At 47.9% G+C, this 24,290-nt stretch overlaps 6 protein-coding genes across 6 annotated transcripts; 4 read left to right on the top strand and 2 right to left on the bottom strand.

The window, feature by feature from the left end:
- Positions 1-566: 566 nt before the first annotated feature.
- On the bottom strand, positions 567-1,013 carry H6S33_010956 (uncharacterized protein; the record flags this gene model as incomplete). The annotated part of the gene is made up of 1 exon (XM_044842332.1): positions 567-1,013. One exon carries the CDS (start codon positions 1,011-1,013, stop codon positions 567-569), a length of 447 nt encoding a protein of 148 aa, XP_044696886.1.
- Positions 1,014-3,262: 2,249 nt separating this feature from the next.
- Positions 3,263-4,108, top strand: H6S33_010955 (uncharacterized protein; the record flags this gene model as incomplete). The annotated part of the gene is made up of 1 exon (XM_044842331.1): positions 3,263-4,108. The coding sequence occupies one exon, from the start codon at positions 3,263-3,265 to the stop codon at positions 4,106-4,108; it is 846 nt and encodes a 281-aa protein (XP_044696885.1).
- Positions 4,109-5,087: 979 nt separating this feature from the next.
- Positions 5,088-5,888, bottom strand: H6S33_010954 (uncharacterized protein; the record flags this gene model as incomplete). Its single annotated transcript, XM_044842330.1, has 1 exon — positions 5,088-5,888. One exon carries the CDS (start codon positions 5,886-5,888, stop codon positions 5,088-5,090), a length of 801 nt encoding a protein of 266 aa, XP_044696884.1.
- A 1,595-nt stretch (positions 5,889-7,483) lies between these two features.
- H6S33_010953 (uncharacterized protein) lies at positions 7,484-8,033 on the top strand (the record flags this gene model as incomplete). Its single annotated transcript, XM_044842329.1, has 4 exons — positions 7,484-7,574; positions 7,648-7,688; positions 7,775-7,855; positions 7,950-8,033. The coding sequence occupies 4 exons, from the start codon at positions 7,484-7,486 to the stop codon at positions 8,031-8,033; spliced, it is 297 nt and encodes a 98-aa protein (XP_044696883.1).
- Positions 8,034-8,182: 149 nt separating this feature from the next.
- H6S33_010952 (uncharacterized protein) lies at positions 8,183-9,154 on the top strand (the record flags this gene model as incomplete). Its single annotated transcript, XM_044842328.1, has 1 exon — positions 8,183-9,154. The coding sequence occupies one exon, from the start codon at positions 8,183-8,185 to the stop codon at positions 9,152-9,154; it is 972 nt and encodes a 323-aa protein (XP_044696882.1).
- Positions 9,155-10,378: 1,224 nt separating this feature from the next.
- Positions 10,379-11,857, top strand: H6S33_010951 (uncharacterized protein; the record flags this gene model as incomplete). The annotated part of the gene is made up of 1 exon (XM_044842327.1): positions 10,379-11,857. One exon carries the CDS (start codon positions 10,379-10,381, stop codon positions 11,855-11,857), a length of 1,479 nt encoding a protein of 492 aa, XP_044696881.1.
- Positions 11,858-24,290: the final 12,433 nt, after the last annotated feature.

Raw genomic sequence — 24,290 nt, 5'->3', positions numbered from 1 at the left:
TCATAAGGTATAGGCTCATATAGCGGAGTTGGCGTATGATGAACGGGACGGGTGGAAATTAGATTCAACAAGCGCATGTGGCTAAGAAGAAAGGAAAGAATGAGATAGCTATAAGTTCGGGAGTGCGTGGTGTTCGAGGGTGGATTATGAGTGTGGCACTGAACAAATGTTGTGCCGTACTACGTGTACTCCCTAGCTGCTGTCATCTACTAGCGCTACCTTAACTCTCTTTATAACTTACATAAAGCTGATCTCACTTACGTGGGTCTACCATATCTGTCTATTATGTTCTGCCTTTTAATTCATGATCCTGGCTTTCATCCATTCTAGATAAGTCATAGATCGTCCGATGCTTTCTCCACCTCAAGACTCCTCTCACAGTTTTTTCAGACGGTATCATGCTCATACTAATAGAGCTGGGCATTCATAACAGCTTGCGGTAGCAAGCCAACGCGACTGAAGATTAACTCGATGAAATATATTATCTAGATACAGTAATACATCTGAACCAAGCAGAACAAAAGAACAGGAAACAGAGGGCCCAAACTAAACACCACAGTCTTTGACTATTTCTTTTGCCTCGTCAAATAATTTTCATTCCGCCGCACGAGATCACTTAACTCCCAGAAGTTCTCAGAATCATTTCTCATCTGCCACGCCGGCTTTGATTCCGCCGCATCCCCATTCATCGGCCCAGAATCATCTTCCGCATCATCTCCAGAATCATCTTCAGAGCTGTCTTCAGTCTCTATATCATCCGCGGAATCATTCGTGTCATCCGAATCATCCGCATACTCATCCCTGGGCTCACATACAACACCTCCCTCTTTCGCCTCGCTTCTTTGCTTCAAAGCGCGCTCAACGATAGCTTTTGAATGCGCTGAAGTATCTCCGTATGGAACGAAATAGCCCAGCGTTGTACCTTCCTTAGTTTTAGCGTTGGCATCGAACTTGATTGTGCGTTCCGACTCCGGTTTGGCAGCAAGTAGGGTTTGATGACCGGTAGTAGACATTGCAGATTGCTGATTATGAAGGCTTCTGAAGTAGTTTGGAGACGAACTGACGATAATCTATCACTACCACTGTTAAAGCTACTGCCTGGGTGTTATAAGCATCTAGCAGTTAAGGACTTCAATTCTACGGGATTTAGTAATCCCCAGGGCTCGGATCCAGGGGTACGCTCCATTCAACATGGGGATGTTCACCTGGCCAAGTACTGGTTACCGATTTTATCCCATTATTTGTGGCTTATTGTTGCTGTTTATAGCGATTATGTCATGCGTACCTGGGTGACGCTCATCATCCCCCATGGCACCCGACCCCCATCTCACAAGTACGAGCCGCTAACACGCGAGGAAAATGCTTAGAACTTATTCGGCATTTTTATAATGTTATTTATTCAGCATAAATAGTAAGACTCTACATGTTGCTATGACGAACTCATCTCAAGCAAAAAAGTAACAAAAAAGAACGGAACCCGTCTCCTCCGGGACACAAAAGCGAATATTCTTCTACGCAGCACAAGAAGACTTCACAGTTCCTTCCTTAGTAGTACCTGGTCCATCTCTGGTGCCCCTTAAATACCTTGCGTGCGCTGAGTATATACATAGATAATCTCGGAGAATATTAGCGAGGGTGGCTTCGCCCAGATTTATGCGTCTTGCGCATTGTCTCACGTTCCTTCTCGGCGTTTCTCAGGCCTTCTACCGTTTCTTTCGGCGCTCCATATCCACCCTTCGGGTTACCATCGTAAGTCTTTGAGCTCGTATCGAAGTGTACTGAGCGCTGCTTCCGAGGCTTGGAAATGGGGGCGTGTTGGTTACTCATCGTTTCTGGAAGTATTGCTCTTTGGATGGAGGGAGTTTGAAGTTGGATGTTATGTTGATAATACGAGCTGAGATATAGGTCGATGGAGGCTCGGGGGCTGATGTTTACATATATCAACCAATCCGGTCGGTGTATGATTCTATGTGAGCTCTAAGCCTGAAGCATAATTAAGGTCAGCTGTCGCGGGGATGTGTCGTTGTGTTCAAGAGTGTTCGCTGACCAGATGGTTATTGACGTGATACTAGGAAATGTTATAGTATCGATTTCCTTTTGCGGTCCCTTCTCACTTATAGGTCTATACATGTACATTTCGACAATAACGAGTCAGGGATATTATCATGCACATAATAATAGATTATATAATTATGAATCAATCAAGGATGCGGTACATCAGATCTCACTCGGCCTGTGTGCCAAGACTCGGATCAGGGTTCTCTAGCCGAGAATGACTACATGTCAATGATCAAAGATAACAGAAGAGCAGGACACCATCAACACAACATTCCAGAATCTTATCTCAACACGAGCCTTACGTCCTAACGTGGCTCGTGTCGCTTCAACTATGTTTCTCGGTAAAGAAACCACGATACCCGTACCAAGGCGAGTGCAAGGGTTCCGGTGAGACAGGCCTCACCGGCATGAAAGTGAACGTTTCAGCGGATTGACCTGGCGTCGCGTATATACAATAAAACCCTTATTCGACTGGGATAAGAGTTTTTCCGCAGAGGCGAGGTTAAGGTTTAGACCTCGGCTACCGAACGACAATGGCCGATAAGGCATATGACCTCACTCCGGCCGCAGATATATAAGATGAATTCACTCAAGCTGAAGATGAAGAGGAATCTATGGAGCCCAGCTTCCGCGACACCGGATATGCGTCACGTTTCGCTAATGTACGAAAACCACGTTGGATGGCGCAATGTATTATTACGCTCTGTACCGGAGGAGGGGGTTGCGGGTTGGGAGATCTCGTGCTCGGCTCGGATCCCGGTGATCTGAGACAGGTGGTACATATATGAACCACAGTCAGGACGCCCGCTGGATTGGGAGATGAAGTGCAAGTGCAACTTTGGGACTGGGAATTCTACGGCGCTGCGCGTTTACGCTCTTTTATCTTCTTTTTGATTTTGGTTTTTTCATGAAGGTTAGTAATTTCTATTTCCTATTTCGTTTTTGGCAGGGGGATCAATTGTTGGGATGAAGTTTATTGCAACGTGTATTGTGGAATTGCGAAGTCACGAGAAACTAATAGTATGGTTCGCACAGGTTCACTCGATACACTCGTTATAAACAAACAACACAAGACAGATTTGACATCTGTTTCTCTTTATACCTCTACTAGACGTACTCAACTGTTTCAGTCTCTACCGTCTGTACCACGTTACGCAACACTGTCTTTACTGTTATAACCACTATCAAAAATATACCACCCAACATGCAACTCTTTCAAATTCTCCTCCTCCTCCCCTTCACCCTCACTCTAGCCTCCCCGCTGCACCCCCGCGGCACAAAACCCGGCCTCGCCTACTCCCCCTACCACGCGGACGGCGGCTGCAAAAAACCAGCCGAAGTCACCGCCGACCTCAACAAACTCAAAGGCTTCCCGCTCATCCGCTCCTACGGCACCTCCTGCGACCAAGTCAAGAACATCATCAACGCCGCCAAGCCCATCGGCATGAAGGTCATGCTCGGCATCTACGAGCTCGGCGACGTGCACAAGGAACTAACGAAACTGATCGCCGACGTCGGCGGGGACTGGGGCAGCGTGCACTCCATCTCCATCGGCAACGAGCACATCCACAACGGCGCCATCTCGCCGGGCGACCTCGTTGCAAAGCTCTCCGCCGCCAGAAAACAACTCACGGATGCGAAAATCAACACCAAGGTCGTGTCGACAGACACGTTCGACGCAATCATCAAGAACCCGGGCGTCTGCCAGGCGTCGGACTTTGCGAGCGTCAATATCCACCCCTGGTTCGACCCCAACACGGAGGCCGGCACCGCGGGACAGTTCATGAAGAACCAGATTGCGCGCGTCGAGAAGGCCTGTCCCGGGAAGACTATCGTGGTCGCGGAGACGGGCTGGCCGTGGAAGGGGGATACGCACGGCAAGGCTGTCGCTGGGAGGCAGCAGCAGGAGACGGCGCTGAAGGAGATTGTCAAGGTGACGGGCGCGAGCGGCATTTTCTTGGGGCCGTTTGATGACACGTGGAAGAAGGATAACCCGGGGAGCTTCAATGCGGAGAAGTGGTGGGGCATTGCCAATCTGGGGGTTTTCTAGATGGGTGGCTGGCCGGTCACAGGTGGCGCCGTTTTCTGTTTATAGCTTTTTTTTTGAGAGAGAGGTTGTTTATAGAACTGGTTTCTTTCTGTTTCTTTGTTTGTGTCTATAGGCCTAGGGTAGGATAAGGCGTTTGTCGGTAATGCGGGGTTTGGGAGAAAGGATTTTAGTGTCATTTGAGATGATGGATTCGGTCATCTGGGATGATAAAACTACGTTCTTTTTTTTCTTTACTTTCTTTACTTTTTTTGTTTATTTTTTTTTTTTTTTTTTTTGGGGGGGGGGTTATTTATAGAACTGGTTTCTTTTCTTTCTACTATTTATTTTTATTTCATTTTATTTTATTTTATATATATAGACTCCTAGGAACAACGAATTCCTAGGTAATCGGCCATTTAGACGCAATTTCAATATGATTTGAGACGATAAACTAGTCCCTCCGAGCTTTCATAAAGAACACAAGGGATTTTACGAACAATCCACGACCACAACTCTCGGCTCATAAAAAGCCCATGAGATCTACACACCAATCTTTACAGTTCAACCAACATAACGGAAACAATCGTTCGTACTAGTGCTGAGGGTGGGGGCGCACGTACCGCCCCCCCGCGATCATTTCCCAACCCTAGCCCTACCGAGTGATAGGTTATGACTACGCATATGAAAAGTAGGAATTTAATCCTTTCCGGGGGTGATTCGAGTGATAAGTCATGACACAAAGGATTGCGGAGTCAATACTTCTCCAGGCTTTTGGTTTGAAGCGATTCAAATTCTGCTATAGAAGAAGGAAGATGGATGATGATACAGGTATAAAGAAGCCATGAAAACAAAGAAATGACCCCGACCACCACCGGGAGGACGGCCAACAGGGCCTAGCAAAGTGAAACGGATTCCATGAGTGGAGATAGAGGAGACACTAAAAACTACAAACTGGAGACTAAAACTAAAAGGTACCTATACAGAAGACCTGCACTAACGCTCAAGCAGTATCCGCCATCCAGTAGCTTCCCATTCTATGCAACGTCCACCCCACAAGCGCGCACAGCGTCGCCAGCTCCTTGCGAAACTTGATGACACCATACCGCCTCTCCAGCATCCTCTCCTTCTCCCTAAAGTAGTTGAAGATACCAGTCTCTAGAAACCGCCACAACACAACCACACACGTCCTGTTCCACCCCCGTAAGACCACCTCCCCCGTAGCCATCTGCTCATTAAACAGCGCCATGAGCTCCGCCACAACCTCGACGGCGCGGTCCCCGTCGCGCACGAGCGCCGCGATTGCGTCGTCGTCTTCGGCGCGCTTGGTGTTCCGGCGTACGACATAGAACAGCGACTCGGCGACGCGCATGAGCGTTGTCTCGAGCTCCTTGGTGGTCGACTGCATCAGCTTGATGAGGAAGACGTGGCGTCTGGAGACGCTGTGCGCGACGGCTTGGTAGAAGATTGGGATGCGGGGGTTGAGCGGGCTCCGGCGGAAGAGGTGCGAGAGGTGTGTGAAGGTTAGTTGGGGAGTGCGGGAGAGGAGCATCTTGTCGAGGGCTGTGGACCACAGCTCACGGTTCTCGTCGTGGAAGTGGGCGTCGGGGGGGAGGTGGTCGCGTAGGTTTAGCTCGGGTTCGGCGGGGTCGACGATGGGGGGAGCTGGTTGCTCCGGGGATTCATTTTCACGGGTAGTCAACTCGGGTCCGCCCGCGATGGGAGCTGCCTCGACAACTGGTTCCTCGGGAGCACCCACTTTGGGCGCCGCGGGAGTGGGGGGTGCGGTAGACGTTGTTACCATTGTGGTGGGTATTTGATGTAGAGATGAGAGATGTTGTGCTGTTGTTCCGCAAGCTGGAGACAGTCTTCGACCAGCGCTGAGATAAATTGTGTGTAAGGAGGTGGGTGAAGAATGTATCTCAGGGGGTGGTGCGGTAGGTGTGGGTAAGATTATATAGATATTTGGACTGGTGTGCACGGCACTTGTCAGATCGTCGTGTGATCATTTGTCAGAGTTCAGGGGCCTACCAGGGCTATATCCCTTTCACACTTTCTTATGGCCAATGTATATGTCGCCTGTGATTGCAGCAATCGGATGTTGTTATCGATCTCTTCCACAGCGGAAGGTATTAGCGTGCAGTCATCACAAAATTTGAGCGTGCAGGTGTCACCAACCTTTCTCGGAAAGACAACCAGAATATGGCTACTCTGCTCGTTTTAGACTTTATATTGGTGATTTGACACGTATACTGTCAGACAGATACAAGGTATTGTGGTGACGATATTTTAAGGTGAAGAAGTAAGAAGGTGAGAAGAGGTTACAGGTTGAGAAAGGTCTGATCGAAATATGGTTGACTTGCGTCGAGAGTGACCTGAGAACGACCGCCGCGGGAGACGGCCCGGGGGTTACTGGTAGCCACGTCTCCACCTGCACCCTGACCGCATGTCATGATGAGGCGTACTGTTGCAACGCGTACCGACGCTAGACCTTCCTTTGCGCGCACTAGATTATTCGAGACGCATCATGAGCTACACCAACCGCTATATTTAGCCTTTGTTCGCCTCGTGGAATGGGGGTACCCATTTGTTAGCATTTCTCGTCAGTCTTAGAGCAGCTTGCGAAGATCGAGGCTGCCGTGGTGAGTCACTATTCTATCAAGGTCATTCGATGCTTTCTTGAGATCCTGTTAATTGATTTTTAGATCTTGTCCTTTTCGTTATATGTATATGCTGTAAGCTGGGCGGTGGAGAGCTAGACTTTACTCACCATTCTTTCCCTCACACCTTCGAAACCAGCATATAAAAGCATACCTCAAAACAAAATGTTTCATTTCGAGCTCTTCAAGAAGACAAGACCCTCAGAGCGCTCGTCCGGGGAGAAGGTTTCCAGCTACTAAGGCTGAGAAGTAAACCGCGATTGGCTTATCTGGCTATTTATGCATTCTATGCGCCATATGTTTCCTAATCGTGCCAAACACGTTGCTTCACCCCTACGTACACATCGACCAGCAACCACTCGAGCCAGCCGGCCAGCTATCTCCGGACATAGCCCTAGAGTGTCGATTTCTGACAAAGTAGCATACCCCGGCTGGATGCGGTTATCTTATCTTATCTTATCTGTATCAGGTAGATGTGGACCCCACACTTTCACAGACTTGTTCTCTCGACCTGCTACCTGCCTCGCTGTGCTGAAGTTCTATCCTTGAAGAGCTCTCATCCATCTCTCAGTGTCATCTTGTACACTTTCTCTCGGTGTCATCTATCAACACATCGGTTCTAGCTGGTCTCCTATACCCCAGATGCTTCTCTCCACCATCCTAATGACAGATTCTCTCTACCATCCGATATGGCAACTTTGTCTGCTTTACAGCCTACACCGTTGTCCCCAGAGCAAGGATGTTCTCGAAACATCGTTTGCATAGAATCCACCACACCCCAGCCAGTTATAGCAGGCAGGCAACGGGTGAGAACGTAATCCCAATTCTCTGTATGTGTATTATACCTCACTCATTCCCAAGCGCTAGGCTTGCTACATGTACTAAGCCTGATTGTTCTTCTAGCAAAGATGAACGCTGATTTCCCACCGTTCTACGTACATCTGGTAATACGATGTCCCACTACATGCACAGTCGATCTCGAGTGATAATGCATGATGCAAGTCCCTGATGAATACGGGATATGGAGTAGGAAATGAGATCGACACGACCCCCACCAGGCGTCTTCTATGTCAACAAGGTCATAAACTCCCGAAGGAGGGCAAAAGTAATAGTAAAGAGCCGCAGTACCACCTTCGAAATCTCTCTGACGCATCACACTACCCTCACAAATAACACCGGTCTAACGACTAACGCTATTAGTCAAGATACACAACCACAAGCCCAAGGAGCTTCACAGCCTGAGGTACCTAACTACAAAAATCCCCAATACTTGGACATGTTCTCCGTAGAATGAGAGACGTCGACACTGATATTCTTAAGTACCCAAAGCACACTACACTTCCACATCCCTCAACCCTCTTACTACTACAGATCACTGCTTACCTACTAAAGCTCCCCACACACCCATACCATCCACACATACACCACCACCGCAACAATGGGTTTCCAATACCCACTCGAACTTTTGGGCAGCTACCTCTACCCGAATCCCACTCCCACTGCGGATGACTCTGCTCCCAACGCCGTAACCCCCGCATCCCCCAAGTCTACAGTCTCCAGAGCCCCGTCTCTGAAGAGCTCGACCCGTAATACAACCTCCGCGGGGCCCGGGAACGGTCACTTCTCCACTGCGGCACCATCCGAAATCGGTCGCGCCGGCCACTTCTCCATGGCGGCGCCATCCGAGATTAGTCGCGCCGGCTACTTCTCTAACTCACCGATACCACGCGGCGAGGTAGCTAGCAGGACGAAAGTAGTCACCACCAAGGAAACCGAGCACACTGTGTACCAAACCAGACCTCCAAGAGGCCCCGGCCCTCACGGTTCCAGACTACATGTATCCAGTGATCATGGGCCCCGCCCTACCCACATCCAGGCCTACACCGCCGCCGACATCGCCGCAGGCCTGTGCGCGAACCCACCGCCCCGCCCAAGCACCCCCGGCGCCTCGCGCCAAGAACGTACCAAACAGCCCGCAATCTATGCGCCCAGCTTGGCCTCCACTGCACAGGGAGACACGTCTTCCGAGCGTCGCGAGCGTACCCAAAAGTGGGAAAGTTATGCCCCTAGCCAGAGCTCCACCACCCAGGGAGTACTCGGTCTCGGGCGTCGCCCATCCGTCGGTGCTCTTAGGCGGTCAGCCTCTCCAAACGCCCCACATACAGTATCGCAACGAGTGGGCACTCCGGGCGGGCGCGCTCTGCCGCCGCCGCCACCTATGGTGTACGGCGGGGCAGGGGAGGCACTGGGGAGGAGGAGGGAGCCTTCATTGCCGAGGCGCTCGGAGGTGAATGAGTCGGGGAGGACGTTGAAGTCGGCGATGAAGGCTGTTGGGAGAGGAGGGGGGGGGAAGTCGGTGAAGTTTGCGAAGGAGAAGAGCACGAGGTATTATCATGGGGCTGGAAATTGAGCGGGTAGGCATTGGGACGGTGATGACGCCTGGGATGGATGCATGTTAGGCTGTCTTGTGGGGTTTGCGGACTTGTTGGACTTTGAGTGGATTTCTTGTGTTTTGCTCGCCTCTCGGTTTGAGAGTGGTAACGGTTCTTTCAAGGTAGTGTTTGGATTTCAGAGTAGAAGCGATGTTTAATGAGAGTTCAGGTGGGCAGGAGATTGTGCCGCTATTTATATCCCTAAAAATCACTTTTTTATCTTATCTGTCCGCCTAGATCAATAGTGCCAATGTGGACACTCATTGTGAGCAGTTTTGAACTATTACGGTAGAAGAACTGTAGCTAGGCGAGGACCAGCTAGACTTATCTCGAACTCCTGATTGCATTCACGAATTCTTATTTCATCTCGACCCTGGGATGCAAATTTAAAAGGCAGAGCATCGCGGGCACAGAAACAAAACATCATTCTCGTATTAACATTGTAGTACACGTTATAAGTATGCGTAACTTGTTGTGACACGATCCAGCGGTTACGTGGCTGCATGAACCGGGTCGAGCAGATCTGTCTTGTTTTCCGAACCGCATAATACCAGACTTTGCCACCGTAGCAATCAATCGTCATCATCGATCACTCCCCCACACTCGTGCCTGAGCATAACCTACAGCGAGTATATCCCGATCACGAACAGCCTGGAAGCGTCGGAACTCGACAGCAGATGATCGGTAGAGCAACATGTAGCTAGCTAACTGACTAATTATAACGATATATGATCACTCAGGCCGCGATTGAGCATCCATGGCTGCGTAAGATTCTCTATGATAGGTCGGTATTCCGAATACTCAATAATTCAGAATATTATGAGAACCAACATGAATGGGTCTGAACATGACTAGTGCGTCGGAATTCTATGCAGGCAGCCATGTCACTTCCTTCACAGCATAATGAGTATGCCAGCTACGTATAGAATCCGTCTTGGTCCCCGCCAACAATTTGAATCAGACGAATGGAATGGCTAACCACCAGAGTATTGGCCATAATAGTATTCCGGGAGGGCTCAAAGGGCCAATGTAATTTAAGTATTCCTACAGTCACTGTCCTCTTGTTCTACAAAGACACCCGCACCATTCGTCTGTCATAGCAAGCACCAAGCGCACAGCTCGTGCAAAGACATCTCTCCTTTCCAAACAACCAGCCTGCATATCGATCGCTTACACCAGACGCCACTCATCTCAAGCACATAATGTCAGCCGTCTCAGACCCCCATGACCGCTCCGAAATTACCGGAACAAACAGACTTCCACTACCAAAGGAGACACGCAGTGCAACCGTCACCAGAACATCGACCCGCGAACGCACCGTCATCTCCACATTCACAAGCTTTGCAGCACTCCCCCAGCCAACAGATGGTCCCGAAGGGGAGTTCCAACTGCCGCCAGTCCAGCCCATAACGACGGCATCTCTCACACCGCCGCCGCCACCACAGCCTACGGCTACAGAGGTTGTGGCGGTGGTCTCTGTACCTCCGGTTGAGCCGACACCGACAACCACCATATTCATGAGACCGGGCAACACCGTGCCGACGCCGAGTACACTGAGAGTAAGTACCTCCACGACCAGCACGTCAACACCTTCTTATACGACCACCAAAGCATCAAACACAGAAGTAGGACTCCATATCGCCTCCACAACACCCAGCCCCAGCCCCGCGGGCAAAGATGGCGGGGGAGCAACGCTCTCCCCCGCCCTCATCGCTGGTATCAGCGCCGGCGCCGCCGTTGCAATCGTTGCCGCCATCATCGTCGCCTTATTTTTCCATCTACGCCGTAGGAATCGGTATGCGGTGAGCAAAACGACAATGCTGAAACGGGAGATTGGGAGGCCGGTGGTGATATCAACGTCAAATGAGGCCGGAGGGTCGGCGGAGACCTTTTTTAAATGCTCGAGCGAAGCAGGCGGCGAGAAGCCGATGTTGTCCCCGCGCGAGAGCGAGGCGATGTTACTATCGCGGAACACCAGCCCTACTACACAGGCATCGGGGTATGAATATGGACGACCTGCATCACTCCCCGACGCTGGGGTTGTTAATAACGCAGCCATCGCCCCCGGAGTCCGTACACCAGGAACCCCAGCCACTCCATCCCCAACCTTCATGCCAGGCTGTGGCTATTACGGCGCCATCCCGGTCATTGTAGAGCCCCCAACACCCGCAGCACCAACACGGCCCGTGAGGCCTGTCCGACCCGCATCATCATTCTACTCCCCCAATGGCAACGACACAGAACCGTATGCCGCCCAGCGCCTCGATGACCCCCTCACCAACTACGCCTCCAGCGCCTACAGCGCCTACATTGACGCTGGGAACCCATACGCCATGAGGCCGGTCCCGCAAAGAACTCTTAATGTTCCCAAGAGTAGCCATCAGAGTGAGCGGGTGCCGAGCGTGCTTTCGGGGGCGGAAAAACCGGATTCGGCGAGTTACTACTCAGTTGGCTATATGAATGAGTATCTGAAGGGCGGGGCAGCGCGTGACTCGAGGATGACGGCGCTCAGTGAGGATGAGCCGGATGGGGCGCTGATTGGGTCGATCTTGGAGCACTGTGAGTCCACCCCCCACCCTCGTCCTCGGCCTCGGCCTCGAGAGGATGCAGAGGAGGAGTGGTATGGTACGGGCGCGGGTAGTGGTGGAAGGAATTTGACGGGTAGGGGTGTAGGTAGATGAGTTCGAATGGGGTTTTGTTTTTGTCTGGTTTTTGTCTGGTTTTGTCGTATTTGTGGTATTTATCTGTGGTGTTTGTGGGCCCAGGGGTGGGGGATATTCTTGTAATTAGCATATAAGTAATAGATTTCTTTGTTTAGTATGTAGTTATAGAATTATCTGCTTGTGCAGGTGGAGGTTCTATGTGATAGCCTTTTGTATTTCTCTGCTTCTGTCCGAGGAAACGGCGGTGAGAGGAAGGCAGATAAGGACAGACTAAAAATAACTGTCCTATTGTATTCAGTCTTATTGGAATGAGGTTTCCTTTATCTTGGGAGCTTGAGCTTCGATGTGGATTAGTCTTTATTATAGCCGTACATTACTGTCTCTCCACTTGTGTACGAGAGAGAAATGATGATACCTACACCATCAGCGGAAACAAAGCCGTACGAGTGAACATCCAGTTTTATTGCCCAAGACCACGTCAAAAAGAATCTCAAGATCAGGATTCGTCATCTCCAACTCCGCCCACCATTCGCGCCTGGCATGAAATATCAAACCGCCATAGCGAGCCGCAGATAACTGTTTGCAGATCGATAAATTACTCCACCATGACCAGAGAGGAAATATCCCAAGATACGAGTGACATTCCATGATCCTCACCACCCTACACAACCATCCCCCTATTTTGGCCTACATGAAAGCCATCTTCCCCGAAGACGCAGGATACTACCGACCCCCGAACCGCTCCGTGCTAAACCTTCAAAGAACATATACAACCCACCCTCTCCATCTCAGCGCATATGAGCGAAGCTAAATAGAATCCGTCACCCACCTCCATCCCGCGCGCTAAGTGCCGCTGAGGCATATAATATGTCTTTGTGCGTCTATTCAACACCCCGGGCCAATGTGCGGTACTCACACGCTAGCTAGGACGTAGCATATCTAGTTCTGGTCAGCTATGCTCTGTGTCACGAGAGAGAAAAAAAAATATGTATCGACTTAGCTTAACGCGCCTGCATACCTCCCTCTCCGGATCATACAGTCCAGCGCATGATGTTGCTACCATGTGTTTCTTAGCTCCTACCGCGTCGTTAGACATCGAGTTTCTACTTACAGATATCGGGATGACGCGGGATAAGAGATTGATCAGGATCCAGAAGTGCGAGTGAGATGTCATGACGGCGCAAACCCCCGCCCCCCCCCCCCTTGTCCTCGGTTTCCCCGGGGATAGGCGACGCGACGTGTGGAACCGGAAGGACTGACAAGACTCGTATCGTAGTGTCTCGTTGTAAGGATACACAGGGGATGTATCCCGCAAACAAGAAACTGGAATTCCCTGCTCTCGGGAGTGGCCAGTGTAAACTCTGGGCGGGTTGCCTTGGAGTGCAGCTCTGGTCAACTTAGGGGTTACCTTAGCCTTCGGCGATCATTGTTCCAAGAGAGTATAATTCAGGCCACAATGAGAGATGAACCGCATCCATAACTCCGCCTAGATGCTAGTAGGCTACACCTGCCTGGGCAGTAGCTAGGATCGATGATCATGCAGGGCCCCGTGTGGATAGAATAAACTACATCCCGTCTTTTTTTTAGTGAGTATAAAAAGCCCGCAAGACTCCCTCTGAGCTTTCTCAGCACCAAAAAATTATCTGATTTCTAGATTAAGTCCTAGTCCAACGCCTTGAAAAAAAGATGTCACACAACAAGTCCAGTGGCCCTCCGGATATGCGGGGCATTCCGACACTGCCCTTTAATAGGATACGGTTCTATCCGCGACTCCTAACAATCAAGGAGGAGGAGGAGATCGAAACGACGCATAATGGCCAAGACGTGGTTGCGAGAAAAGTAAGAAAAGAGTGGTATCAGAGACTTAAGAAGCCGAAGAAGGTGAAGAAGTAGGGAACGCGAGAGGGTGCCGTTATAACTCAATGTGAGAGTGTAGTGCTGTTTGCCTTGGTTTAAATTCTGCTCGATCTTTGTGCATGCTTTGAGTACGTCTCACGATATCCTGTCCATACCCTTGCGGTGAGGTTTGAGACGCAGTGCCTGGAACATCCCGTCGCGGGGATGAGGCGGGTATCGGGCTCGTTTGTGTCCGTTGCTTTGCCTCCGGAAGTGTAAGATAGGTGAGTGAAGAATTCTTCACACAGTGCAGGTATAAAAACGTGGGTTCGGATGATATGATATAGCAGAATAAAAGGTACCGGAAACTAAATTGAGTTTAAGAGGGGATAGATGAAGGTATCTAGAATATAAAGTTAATATCAACACGACAGATTCACAATCTACGAATATACCAGCAAGGGGAGAACGTACATTTGTCAGCCAACCACCGAGCTCCGAATGAATCTAGCATGCTATTGGCGCGTCCTTCTGTGACACACTCCAGGAGGATAATAAGACCTGTGACACAACGCATTAACAGCTATATATATCAACCATCCCCCGCCTGCATACCAATAGTACTAATCTTCCCCCAAGACACGATCTCACTAGCCCATTCCCAACCTCTAACTCCAAAGCCATCACCAAAAGATAGACAAATCCGAAGTTCTTTCGTGCACCACCGCACCCCCAAGTGTCCGCCCTCACCGGGAACAACAGCTACCACGATCCAAAGCCCACCGCTACCGCCCATACCGAAACGCACCCCCGACGATGCGCTCACAGCTGATCCTATTCACCAAGACCTGTTGGACAATCACAGAGAACCAAGAAGGGTGCACCGTCTCTCTCCGTCACCAATACCGAAAGAGGCGCGCAAATGGGGGATTTTTGAAGTTCGTGCCCCGGCTCCAGACAATCCCGGAGGAAGAGGAGTATGTGTGCGCTCCAAGCGCGGATGTGGTGAGTAGAAGCAGGACCAAGGTAGGGAGAAAACGTATACCATACTTTTGTAAGTATCTGGCCTTGTTTCTGGTTATGTCTGGCGTTATGAGGGCGCTGTTTGTAGTCTCTTCCTGGGGCGTTGTGAGGTTGGCGTTTGGGTTCGGCGCGATCTGGTGTAGAGTTAGGTTAACATTGTGAATTTCACGATTTAGAAATATTCAATGAATTATGATTTTTTGTTAACATCGAGAATCTTTGAGTATCGTTGTGTTTAGATGTGCCTTGAACTTAACGCTTGCTGCTCATGTGGCCCAGGCAATGTGAAATGACTGCCCCTCTGCTTGTAGGTGCCATTGATAAAATAAAGGAAGGTAAAGAAGAAAATATGTACCCAGTTCAGTATGATCTACGAGGAAGTTTGAGTCGAGGCTTGGGGGTGTCCTCGAGGACGATAATAAAGGACCCAGTAGAGCAAAAGGTGATATTTCTTTAAAACGAAAGGCCCATCGCACTCATAACCTCATTCGATGAGGGCATATTAACTGTCCAAGAATTGTGTTCGGAGGTCCTCGAGGCGAGGACAGATATTGTCCTCGTGGCTGCTTGTCCTTCTGGATCAATGTCCTTGTGTATTATCGAGGACATATCCTCGGGACAAGGATGCAAGGACTCTCATCCTCATGGACAACAGTAAGGTCCCAGGTTGTTCTTAAAATTCTAATCATGATTAGTTTTCACGGGAGAGGATCCACTACTCTTCTCATTGACAATCAAAACTAGTTACCTTATCAGATGTGGGTATGATCAACACACCATTCAGAGATAACCTACATGACTGGGGCCTATAAGGCTGTATGCCTATAATATCGAACCTTATCGTGAGTTAGAGATAAATATACCTGACAACGCTCTTCGGAACGACAAAAAGAAGATGAGAACCAGCTCCATGTGTAAAATAATCCTGAGTAGCTACGATAACATCCGCAACTCTGACAGATAATGATGGCATCCAGACTCCATACCGAACAGCTGGCAGGAACAAAGGGGTATAAACAATCGACCACACCTCTGGTAGAGCTTGGGGTTCTATTTCTTTGAGTTTGCCCCGACTAGTGCAGAGTAACGCCATGGGGTGTACGCTCGGAGATGACATGCACAGAGTAGACAAGGAATAGTTTCATTCCTGCATGTACAGCTGAGGTCTAAAGTCTGCCTTGATAAAGTCAACACACTAGTACCGCTCCATTGATGCACCTGGGCACAGCTCTAATGATACGAAACCAAGGAAGTTGACGCCGCAATCAAGACAAGTGGCCAATACCAAAATTGTCAATGATTCTGTTACAGCTTGCCAAGACTACGGTTGCGTAAAGGAAAATATTAGATATGTTATTAGGTTTCAGTATATTCTTTGGGTTTCTGTTACACGCACAGGGATTAGGAAAAATATATAGGTATGGGTTGTTGTTATTAGGGTTTTTCTTCTTTCTTTTCTTTCTTTATGCACCCTTTCTGTTTCCACCCTCACTGGTAATTAGGATTTTATATTTCTTCGTTCTTCTGACTTGTTTAGTTTTCAATATTATTCCTGGTTCATGTTATACAAGATTGACCCACCTTAATCCCAGAATTCGGGTCAACCACTTGAGTCCAAGTCCATAACCTATAGTTATAATCCCCTAGTATACCATACCAAGAAAGCCCACAGTATATTGTTTAGTCCATAGTCGATACCCATGTCCTCTACCTTGGTTATGTTCTTTAGCCACCATATTCCAAATCTCTGTCTACGGCAATAGCTATATGTAACAGATTCACTGCAACATGTCAAGGCTAATGTTTGAGTGCGATTCTATATCCCTAGCAACAAATTGAAAAATTACACAGTTCCTGTCTCTATTACTTCCAGTGATATTAATCAGCACCTCGTGGTTTCTACCTGAGGTTGCATTAAGCATTGTAGAATCTTACAGGAGATATCAAGGCCCGACCATCTCCACCTCTCTGCTAGCAAGATGGCTCCGGAATCTCGTTGTTAGGTGACGGATCAGTATGGCTTTGGTTTTGTTTACTATGTTTGGATTACGGCCAGGATTGTATGTAGTTGATAGGATAATTTTAGTGTTATGGTGCATAAAGAAGTATTGGGTTTCAGATTTGGTTTCTGTTTTGTTTTTTAAGTTTCTTTTAGTTTGAGTCATACGGATCAGTCGTTGGATTGCTTCAGGGTTTATATAGTAGGCAAGTACTCAGTGCTTGCAGTTTAGGGTGGGTTTCTGGCTCTCCCCCTCCTTTAACCCCAACACCCACTTCCTAAGGAGACTAGCCTCAGCTAGGTCAGCCTTTGGCCTCATCCAACGCTTCTCATCTGCGGGCAAAGGCCTCTCCTCCCGCAACTGCCAAAAGGCCGCCACTCTAGCAATAAGACCCATGCTCACCTACGGGGCAAACGTCCTCACCACAACCTCCGCCCTCAAACCAATGACGACCTTCTGGAACTCCGTACTCCGGTGGGCCACAGGGTGCTTCAGGGCCACCAACCGCAAGGTGCTATGGGCGGAGGCTAACACACCCCCCCTGGACCTCTACCTACACTACCTCAAATGCAAATACGCCATCCTAATCCTACAAGCTTCCCCCCTCGGCAACCCCGTAACCGGCAGGATGTGCCCCTCCTTCCCAACGATCTCCAACCACAGAACATACTCACATACCCAACTGCTCAAAGGGCTCCCCAACCCCCCCAAGAAATGGAACTCAACCGCGCTCAAAGGCGTCACACACCTACCCATCGAATTCCTCGGTTCCCTCCTCGTTCCCTTGATAAGAGAAGGCATCGCCCCGGAACGAATGAATCGCTATGCAAAAACCCAACTTCTCATTAACTGGCAACTACACTACACACCCCCAGAATACTATGCCCACCCTCTCTCTCTACCACCCCGCTCCCCTTCAACGACCTCCACAAATTCGTTGCAACCCGAATCCACCAGTTCAGGGCAGGGAAGAGCTACCTCCGAGCTCAGAAGACTTGGATGACCACCCACACCCCCTCTACATGCGAACGATGCAATGCAGTGGAAGAAACACCAGAACACGTTATCCTCCACTGCCCCAAACTCGCCCCAAATAGGCACAGCCCATTACGAACCATCACATCACTGAACGACATCTGGAATAACCAGACCCTTACCACAGCATTAGGCGCCTTCATAGTCTCTACAAGAATGGGATACCCCAGAAGCGCTCCTCCATCACTCCTCGCTACAGGCTCCACAACTATGTCAACCCTCACATCGATATCCACGTTATCCTCACCCCTCACACCAACGGGACCAATACCCGCGATCTATGCTTCCTAGAAAAGACCTATATTAGGCACAAGGGCTCGGCCCAAAATATTTCCTTTGTTTTGCGATTACTTTCTTATGTACATTTCTTTTTGTGCTTGAAATTTGCTGAGATTATCAGGGGATGGGTTTGGGATAGTTTGGGGAAAGGTTTCTTTACGCCATAGTTTATACTGCATGCGACCATTCTGTACCTAGAAACTAGAAATGAAATGACTTCACACACACACACAGTGCTTGCAGTTTACTTTCTTTCTTCTTTACGCAACATCTTCTTCGCCTCACTCACCTGTAACTCGGCAAACTTCTCACATACGAACAAAACCTTATTTTATAAACCTGATTCTTTTTTTATATAACTCGCTATTTTAAATATTTATTTCACGTAACCTTGCTCTAGCCTAGTGTACAATACCAGATTGAGCCATTCTGTTCCCCATACAGATATCGTATCCTGTTCTGCAAGCGAGAGAAACAACTAGTAACTGTGGGTTAAGTATCAACCTTGCTTCCCAAAAACTTCAAGAAACAACCTACCCTAATTCCGAATCTACCAGATTTATCATAAATATCTCTCCGGTAGGAAGGAAACAAACACTCTCTGAGGTTTCTCCTGGCACAACAAGATAAGAGATTTCAGTCATGTCGCAGGCATCTCTGTCTTCCTTTCTCACTTTGGTGCCCTCACTGGTGACACCAGCTCCACTCAGAGTTACCCAAATGCAATCCACCGTTCCCGAAACTCAAGCTTCCTAATCTACGACCACTGATAGCCAATACCCGATCAACAATTCTCAATCTACGCATATACAGGCCAATATGATCAAGCTTATACCTATAAATATGACTACATTAACCCTAGCATCATAGCAGCAGACACTCATAACCGAATAGACTTTAACAACCTGTTTTGGTTATGAGACACGCTCTCTCAATTACCTGTGAACACTTAAGCCAAACTCTGGACCAGATTACACAGGATAACTAGAAACTACACTACGCCAGTGAAAGTCTCACTACACAAGCCTGCAAGATGGCGGATGAACAATTTCAAATGCATAATACCATCCTCTAGCTCACGAGATCTCAGAACTGACTACAGTCCCTGTAACGGGGGTCTCTTCTAAGAGAAATAGAATAAAGTAGAATAGAGACGGCCGTGCAAGATAGACAATCAGATTGCAGATTATTCAAAGATACTATCGCTAGAACTCAATAATCTTTAAGGGCTCTGCTACCGATAAGAACTTGGTTTTTCTTTCTGATGAAGACTCGGGAGAACAGGACTGAAGGGGGAGAATGAACCTGAGTACTTATACTCCGAAGGCCTCTATTCTCTGCTCCTAACTCCTTTCTAAGTTCCGGTGGGCCTTTCCTCAGTACCGGAAACAATACCACCGCTACCCCGCTTTTCTCTAAGCGTCAGCAGGTGTTTCCGATACCCAAGGCAACCACCCTTAGTCAAAGCCTTTGTAACACCTGCAGCCTTGGTTGTCACACAACCGAGGACCTGCATGAATGAGCTGCCGCTCAGGTGTAAGCTTAATCATTGCTGTAGAGCTTTCGCTTATTGTAGACTTCCCTAGCATAGTCCCTGCCTTTCGGCGGACATACAATGCTCAGAGGATACAGAGGATCACCGGGCAATCAGAGCTTCACTCTGGCCGGTCTTCTAGACACTGGCGAGGCATAGACTCGTCAGTCATTGCTCCCATGAATAGATCCCCTTCCTAGCGCCCGGAATGTAGTTACTCTAACAGCTGGTAGCTAACCACACTGCCGGTACTTACATATCACCGTGCAACTGGCTTCTAACAATAACTCTCAGCATGTAACCGGGCCCCGTGTGTACTCATACACCAAACAGTTGAAATGGCTCCGTTACAGTCCCAACATCTCGTGATCGCCACTCCACCACCAGTAACAGGTCAAAATAAAGGAAAAGCAAAGAAAACATGCCCTAATCACCTGAACCTCCCTGCTCCATAAGGAAAATTTCATGTGCTATGATTGCGAAAAGAATGCCCCCGCTGAGTCAGACTTCAAGTTGTTGGAAAGGAAGAAGTCAAATAAGCGAAAGGCGGACCCTGTAATCAGAGTCTCTTCTCAGAGAAATAGAATAGGATAGAACAAATACGACCATGCAAGATAGACAATCAGGTTGCAGATTATTCAAAGATACTATCGCTAGAATTCAATATTCTTCAAGGGCTCTACTACCGATAAGAACTTGATTTTTCTTTCTGACGAAAACTGGAGAGAACAGAACTGAAGAGCGAGAATGAGCCTAAGTACTTATACTCCAAAAACTTGTATTCTCTGCTGCCAACTCCTTACAAAGGCCCGGTGAAGCCTTTCCTCAGTCGGAGAAATACTACTACTACTACTCCGCTTTTCTCTAAGCGTGAGCAGGAGTTTCCAATACCCAAGGCAACCACCCTTATTCAAAGCCATTAACACCTGCAGCCTTGATTGTCACACAACCGGGGCCTGCATGAATCAGCTATCACTCAGGTATAAGCTTAATCATTGTTGTAGAGCTTTCACTTATTGTAGGCTTCCTGGCATAGTCCCTACCACTATCGGCAGACCTGCAATTCTCAAAGAATATAGAGGATCAGCGGGCAATCAGAGCTTCACTATGGCTGGCATTCTAGTCACTGGCGAGGCATGGACTCATCAGTCATTGCTCCTATGAATAGATCCCCTCTCTAGAGGGCAGAATGTAGTGACTCTAACACCGAGTAGCTAACCACACTGCCAGTACTTGCATATCACTGTGCAACTAGCTTCAAACATTAATTCTCAGCATGTAACTGAGCCCTGTATGTACTCATACACCAGACAGTTGAAATGGCTCCATTATAGACCCTCTCTTCAAACCGAAATACACAAAAATTAACGAAGAAATTATTGTCGAGTATGACGAACCTACCAATACCAACCCAACAGAGCTTAAACAAAGAATCGACTCGAAGATTAATGACATTAGCTGCCATTTTATCACAACACAGAGAACCATTAGGAACAACTTCGTTATCACGGGGACTATAGGCGATAGACTGTGGTGCCAAGGAATACAACCTAGGTAGTGACGTAGACGTGGACGTAGACGTAAAGGTATGCTTTGACGATGGACTATGGGGTAGCTCTACCTGGTATGATAAACCGGTTGGAGCCCTATGACGTAGTGCGGACAAAGAATAGTATTCGTGGAATAAATACAGAGGTTACGTAAAGAGGAAAGGAAAGGAAAGAAAACAGAAGAAAGCCGAAACAACGCCCCTTTATATATCCAGACCTCAACCCACGATGACTCATCTTTTCGCATAACAGAAACAGAAAGAACATAAAAGAAACTCGCTTAATAAATCCCACACACACTGCACAATCCTTCCTTTACATACTCTAACACTTCGCATAACCGAAACGTATGGCTGCCATTACAGACCACTCCCCCCTCTAAGGCCTACCTCCTGGTAGGCTTAGGCTTTCGTGGGTAACGTTCGTGGAATCGTTTAACAATATCGGGCGAATGTTCGACGTCCGACAATGGTTGCCAAGAAGCTTCATCGTACCCGACATACTTCACTCGATATTCGAATCTCCCCCGGCGCTTCCTCGAATCCAAAATGTCTTCAACCTCCCACTCCTCCTGTCCTTCAATTTCAACTGGGGGTGGAGGTAGTTGTTCCTGACTGGGTAAGGGATCATTGACTGCGGGCGACAATAACGAAACATGGAATACTGGATGAATTTTCATTGATCGGGGAAGTTCCAACTCGTAAGCATAGGGATTGACAATACGCTTAACGTTATAGGGTCCAATACGTTTCCAGTCAAATTTCTTGGAAGGTCGCTTGGTTAGGACATGACGGGTCGATAGAAAAACCTTATCTCCTAAATGGTATCGAGGAGCTGGAGTCCGATTCCTATTGGCTGATTCTTCTTGTATCCTTTGCCCTCGAAACATCTCTTCTCTTAGGAAATCCACTACATCCTTCATTTCCCTTGCAATACGATTCGCTTGATCTTCCGCCGTCGTTCGACCATGTTCCAAAGGGCCAAAAGTCATTCTTGGATTTCTTCCCGAATTGGCATAAAACGGGGAAACTTTTGTTGTTTCGGAAACGTGGTTGTTGGTTGCAAATTCAGCCATCGGTAGCCATCGGACCCAGTCGTCTTGTTGATAGGAAACATAGTTTCGGAGGTATTGTTCCATTATAGCATTGATTCTTTCTGTTTGTCCATCTGTTTGGGGGTGGAATGCAGTAGAGAACTTTGGCGAGATTTCCAGTCGATCACAAAGGGACCTCCAGAATTCCGCGATGAACTGTGTTCCTCGATCGGATATCATAGTGTCGGGTAATCCATGTAGCTTCCAGACGTTATCAATATATAGCCTTGCTACTTCCCGTGAATCCGCCTCCTTTGTCGTTGGTATCAGATGCCGCATTTTGGTTAGTCTATCCACCACGACCAAAATCGCATTATACCCATCACTCTCAGGAAGATCAGTCACAAAATCCATCGAGACGTCTGTCCAGGGTCCATCGGGAATTGGCATGGGGCGAAGGACTCCATAAGGTGCATTGTGTGATGCCTTGCTACGGGTGCACACATTGCAATTCCTAATATACTGATCGACAAACTTCCGCATCTGTGGCCAGTAATATTCTCGACTTAGGAGCTCCAGAGTCTTCGCTCTACCCGGATGTCCTGCAGATGGTTTGTCATGGTATTCTTTTAAAAGCCTTAGTCGAAGGTCATCGTCGTCTGGTACATATAGCATGCCTTGATAAAGCAGCCGACCGTTGTTCTCTTCCGTACATTCGGCAAGCGAGATTTTGTTTGAGTGGCGTATGCCATTCCGAAGCATATTGAGGACCTTGTTTGGGAAACTATCCACTTGGTAAGCTTTTGAAAATAACTCCTCTACAGTGGACGCTCCTTCAGCGGATTCATTTGACAAAGAACCCGCGAACAAACTTAGCTTAGTATCCAAATTTTTTCGCTTCAGAATCACTTGACTCTGGTGTATCAACCGTTCATCCCCCTCTTTAGGTAGGTCACCTGACCTCCTAGTCAATGCATCTGGTTTTGTTCCTTGTTTTCCTGGTCTAAATTGAATAACGAAATCAAAACGTGAAAGAAATTCCGACCAACGGGCTTGTCGACGATTTAACAATTTTGTTGTCATAAAATATTCAAGATTTCGATGGTCGCTAAGAACTTCAATTGGAAATTGAGCTCCCTCTAGGTGATGTCGCCATTCTTCGAAACATCGTATAATTGCTAAAAGTTCTTTATCATAGATTTCGTAGTTGCATTCTGCAGGAGAATGTTTCTTGGAAAAGAAAGCAACTGGATGTAGGATTCCTTCGTTGTCACGTTGAGATAGGATTCCTGCTGAAACATAGTCGGATGCATCGGTTTCTATCACAATTTTTCGATCTGGATTGAAATGAGTTAGTATTGGTGCCGTTGTAAACATTTTTTTTAAAGTTTGAAATGCTTCCTCCCTTTCATCCGTCCATTCAAATTTAACGTTTTTCTTCGTTAAAGCTGTAAGCGGAGCAACAATTTTTGAATATCCGAGAATAAATCGTCGATAAAAATTTGCAAATCCTAAAAATACTTGAACATCACGAAGGTTTGTCGGTGTGGTCCATTCCAAAACATCGACGACTTTCTTTGGGTCCATTCTATTCCCATCCGGAGTGAGGATTAGACCAAGGTATTTTGTTTCTTGAACTATAAATTCACATTTTTCAGGTTTAAGGTGAACATGATTCTTATCAAGTACCTTTAGAACCTTTTGAATATGTTCTTTATGTTCTGATAGGGTCTCGGAATAGATAAGGATATCGTCTAAGTGTGCGGTTACGAATTGATCGAGGTAGGGACGTAGAATATCATTGATCCAATGCTGAAATGTGGCAGGGGCATTAGCTAATCCAAACGGCATTACTGTATATTTGAAATGTCCATATCGAGTCCGGAATGCTGTTTTCCATTCATCTCCCTCCGCTATCCTGATTTGATTATATCCCCATCGTAAATCCAACTTAGTATTGTATTGTGCTCTTGACAACTTAGCCAGGGTTTCTTTCAACAATGGTAATGGATATCGATTTTTGATTGTAATCGCATTTAGGCCTCGATAGTCAACACAGAGTCGAAGGGTTCCATCGCTTTTCTTCACAAACAGTATGAGTGCTCCCGCTGGTGATTCGCTGGCTCGAATAAATCCTTTGGGTAAATTTTCATCAAGATAT

Source organism: Morchella sextelata (assembly GCF_020137385.1).
Source record: "Morchella sextelata strain SCLS chromosome Unknown scls_5, whole genome shotgun sequence".
Taxonomy (NCBI): domain Eukaryota; kingdom Fungi; phylum Ascomycota; class Pezizomycetes; order Pezizales; family Morchellaceae; genus Morchella; species Morchella sextelata.
The sequence above is the reverse complement of the archived record's forward strand: the minus strand, read 5'-3'. Positions and strand labels throughout refer to the sequence as shown.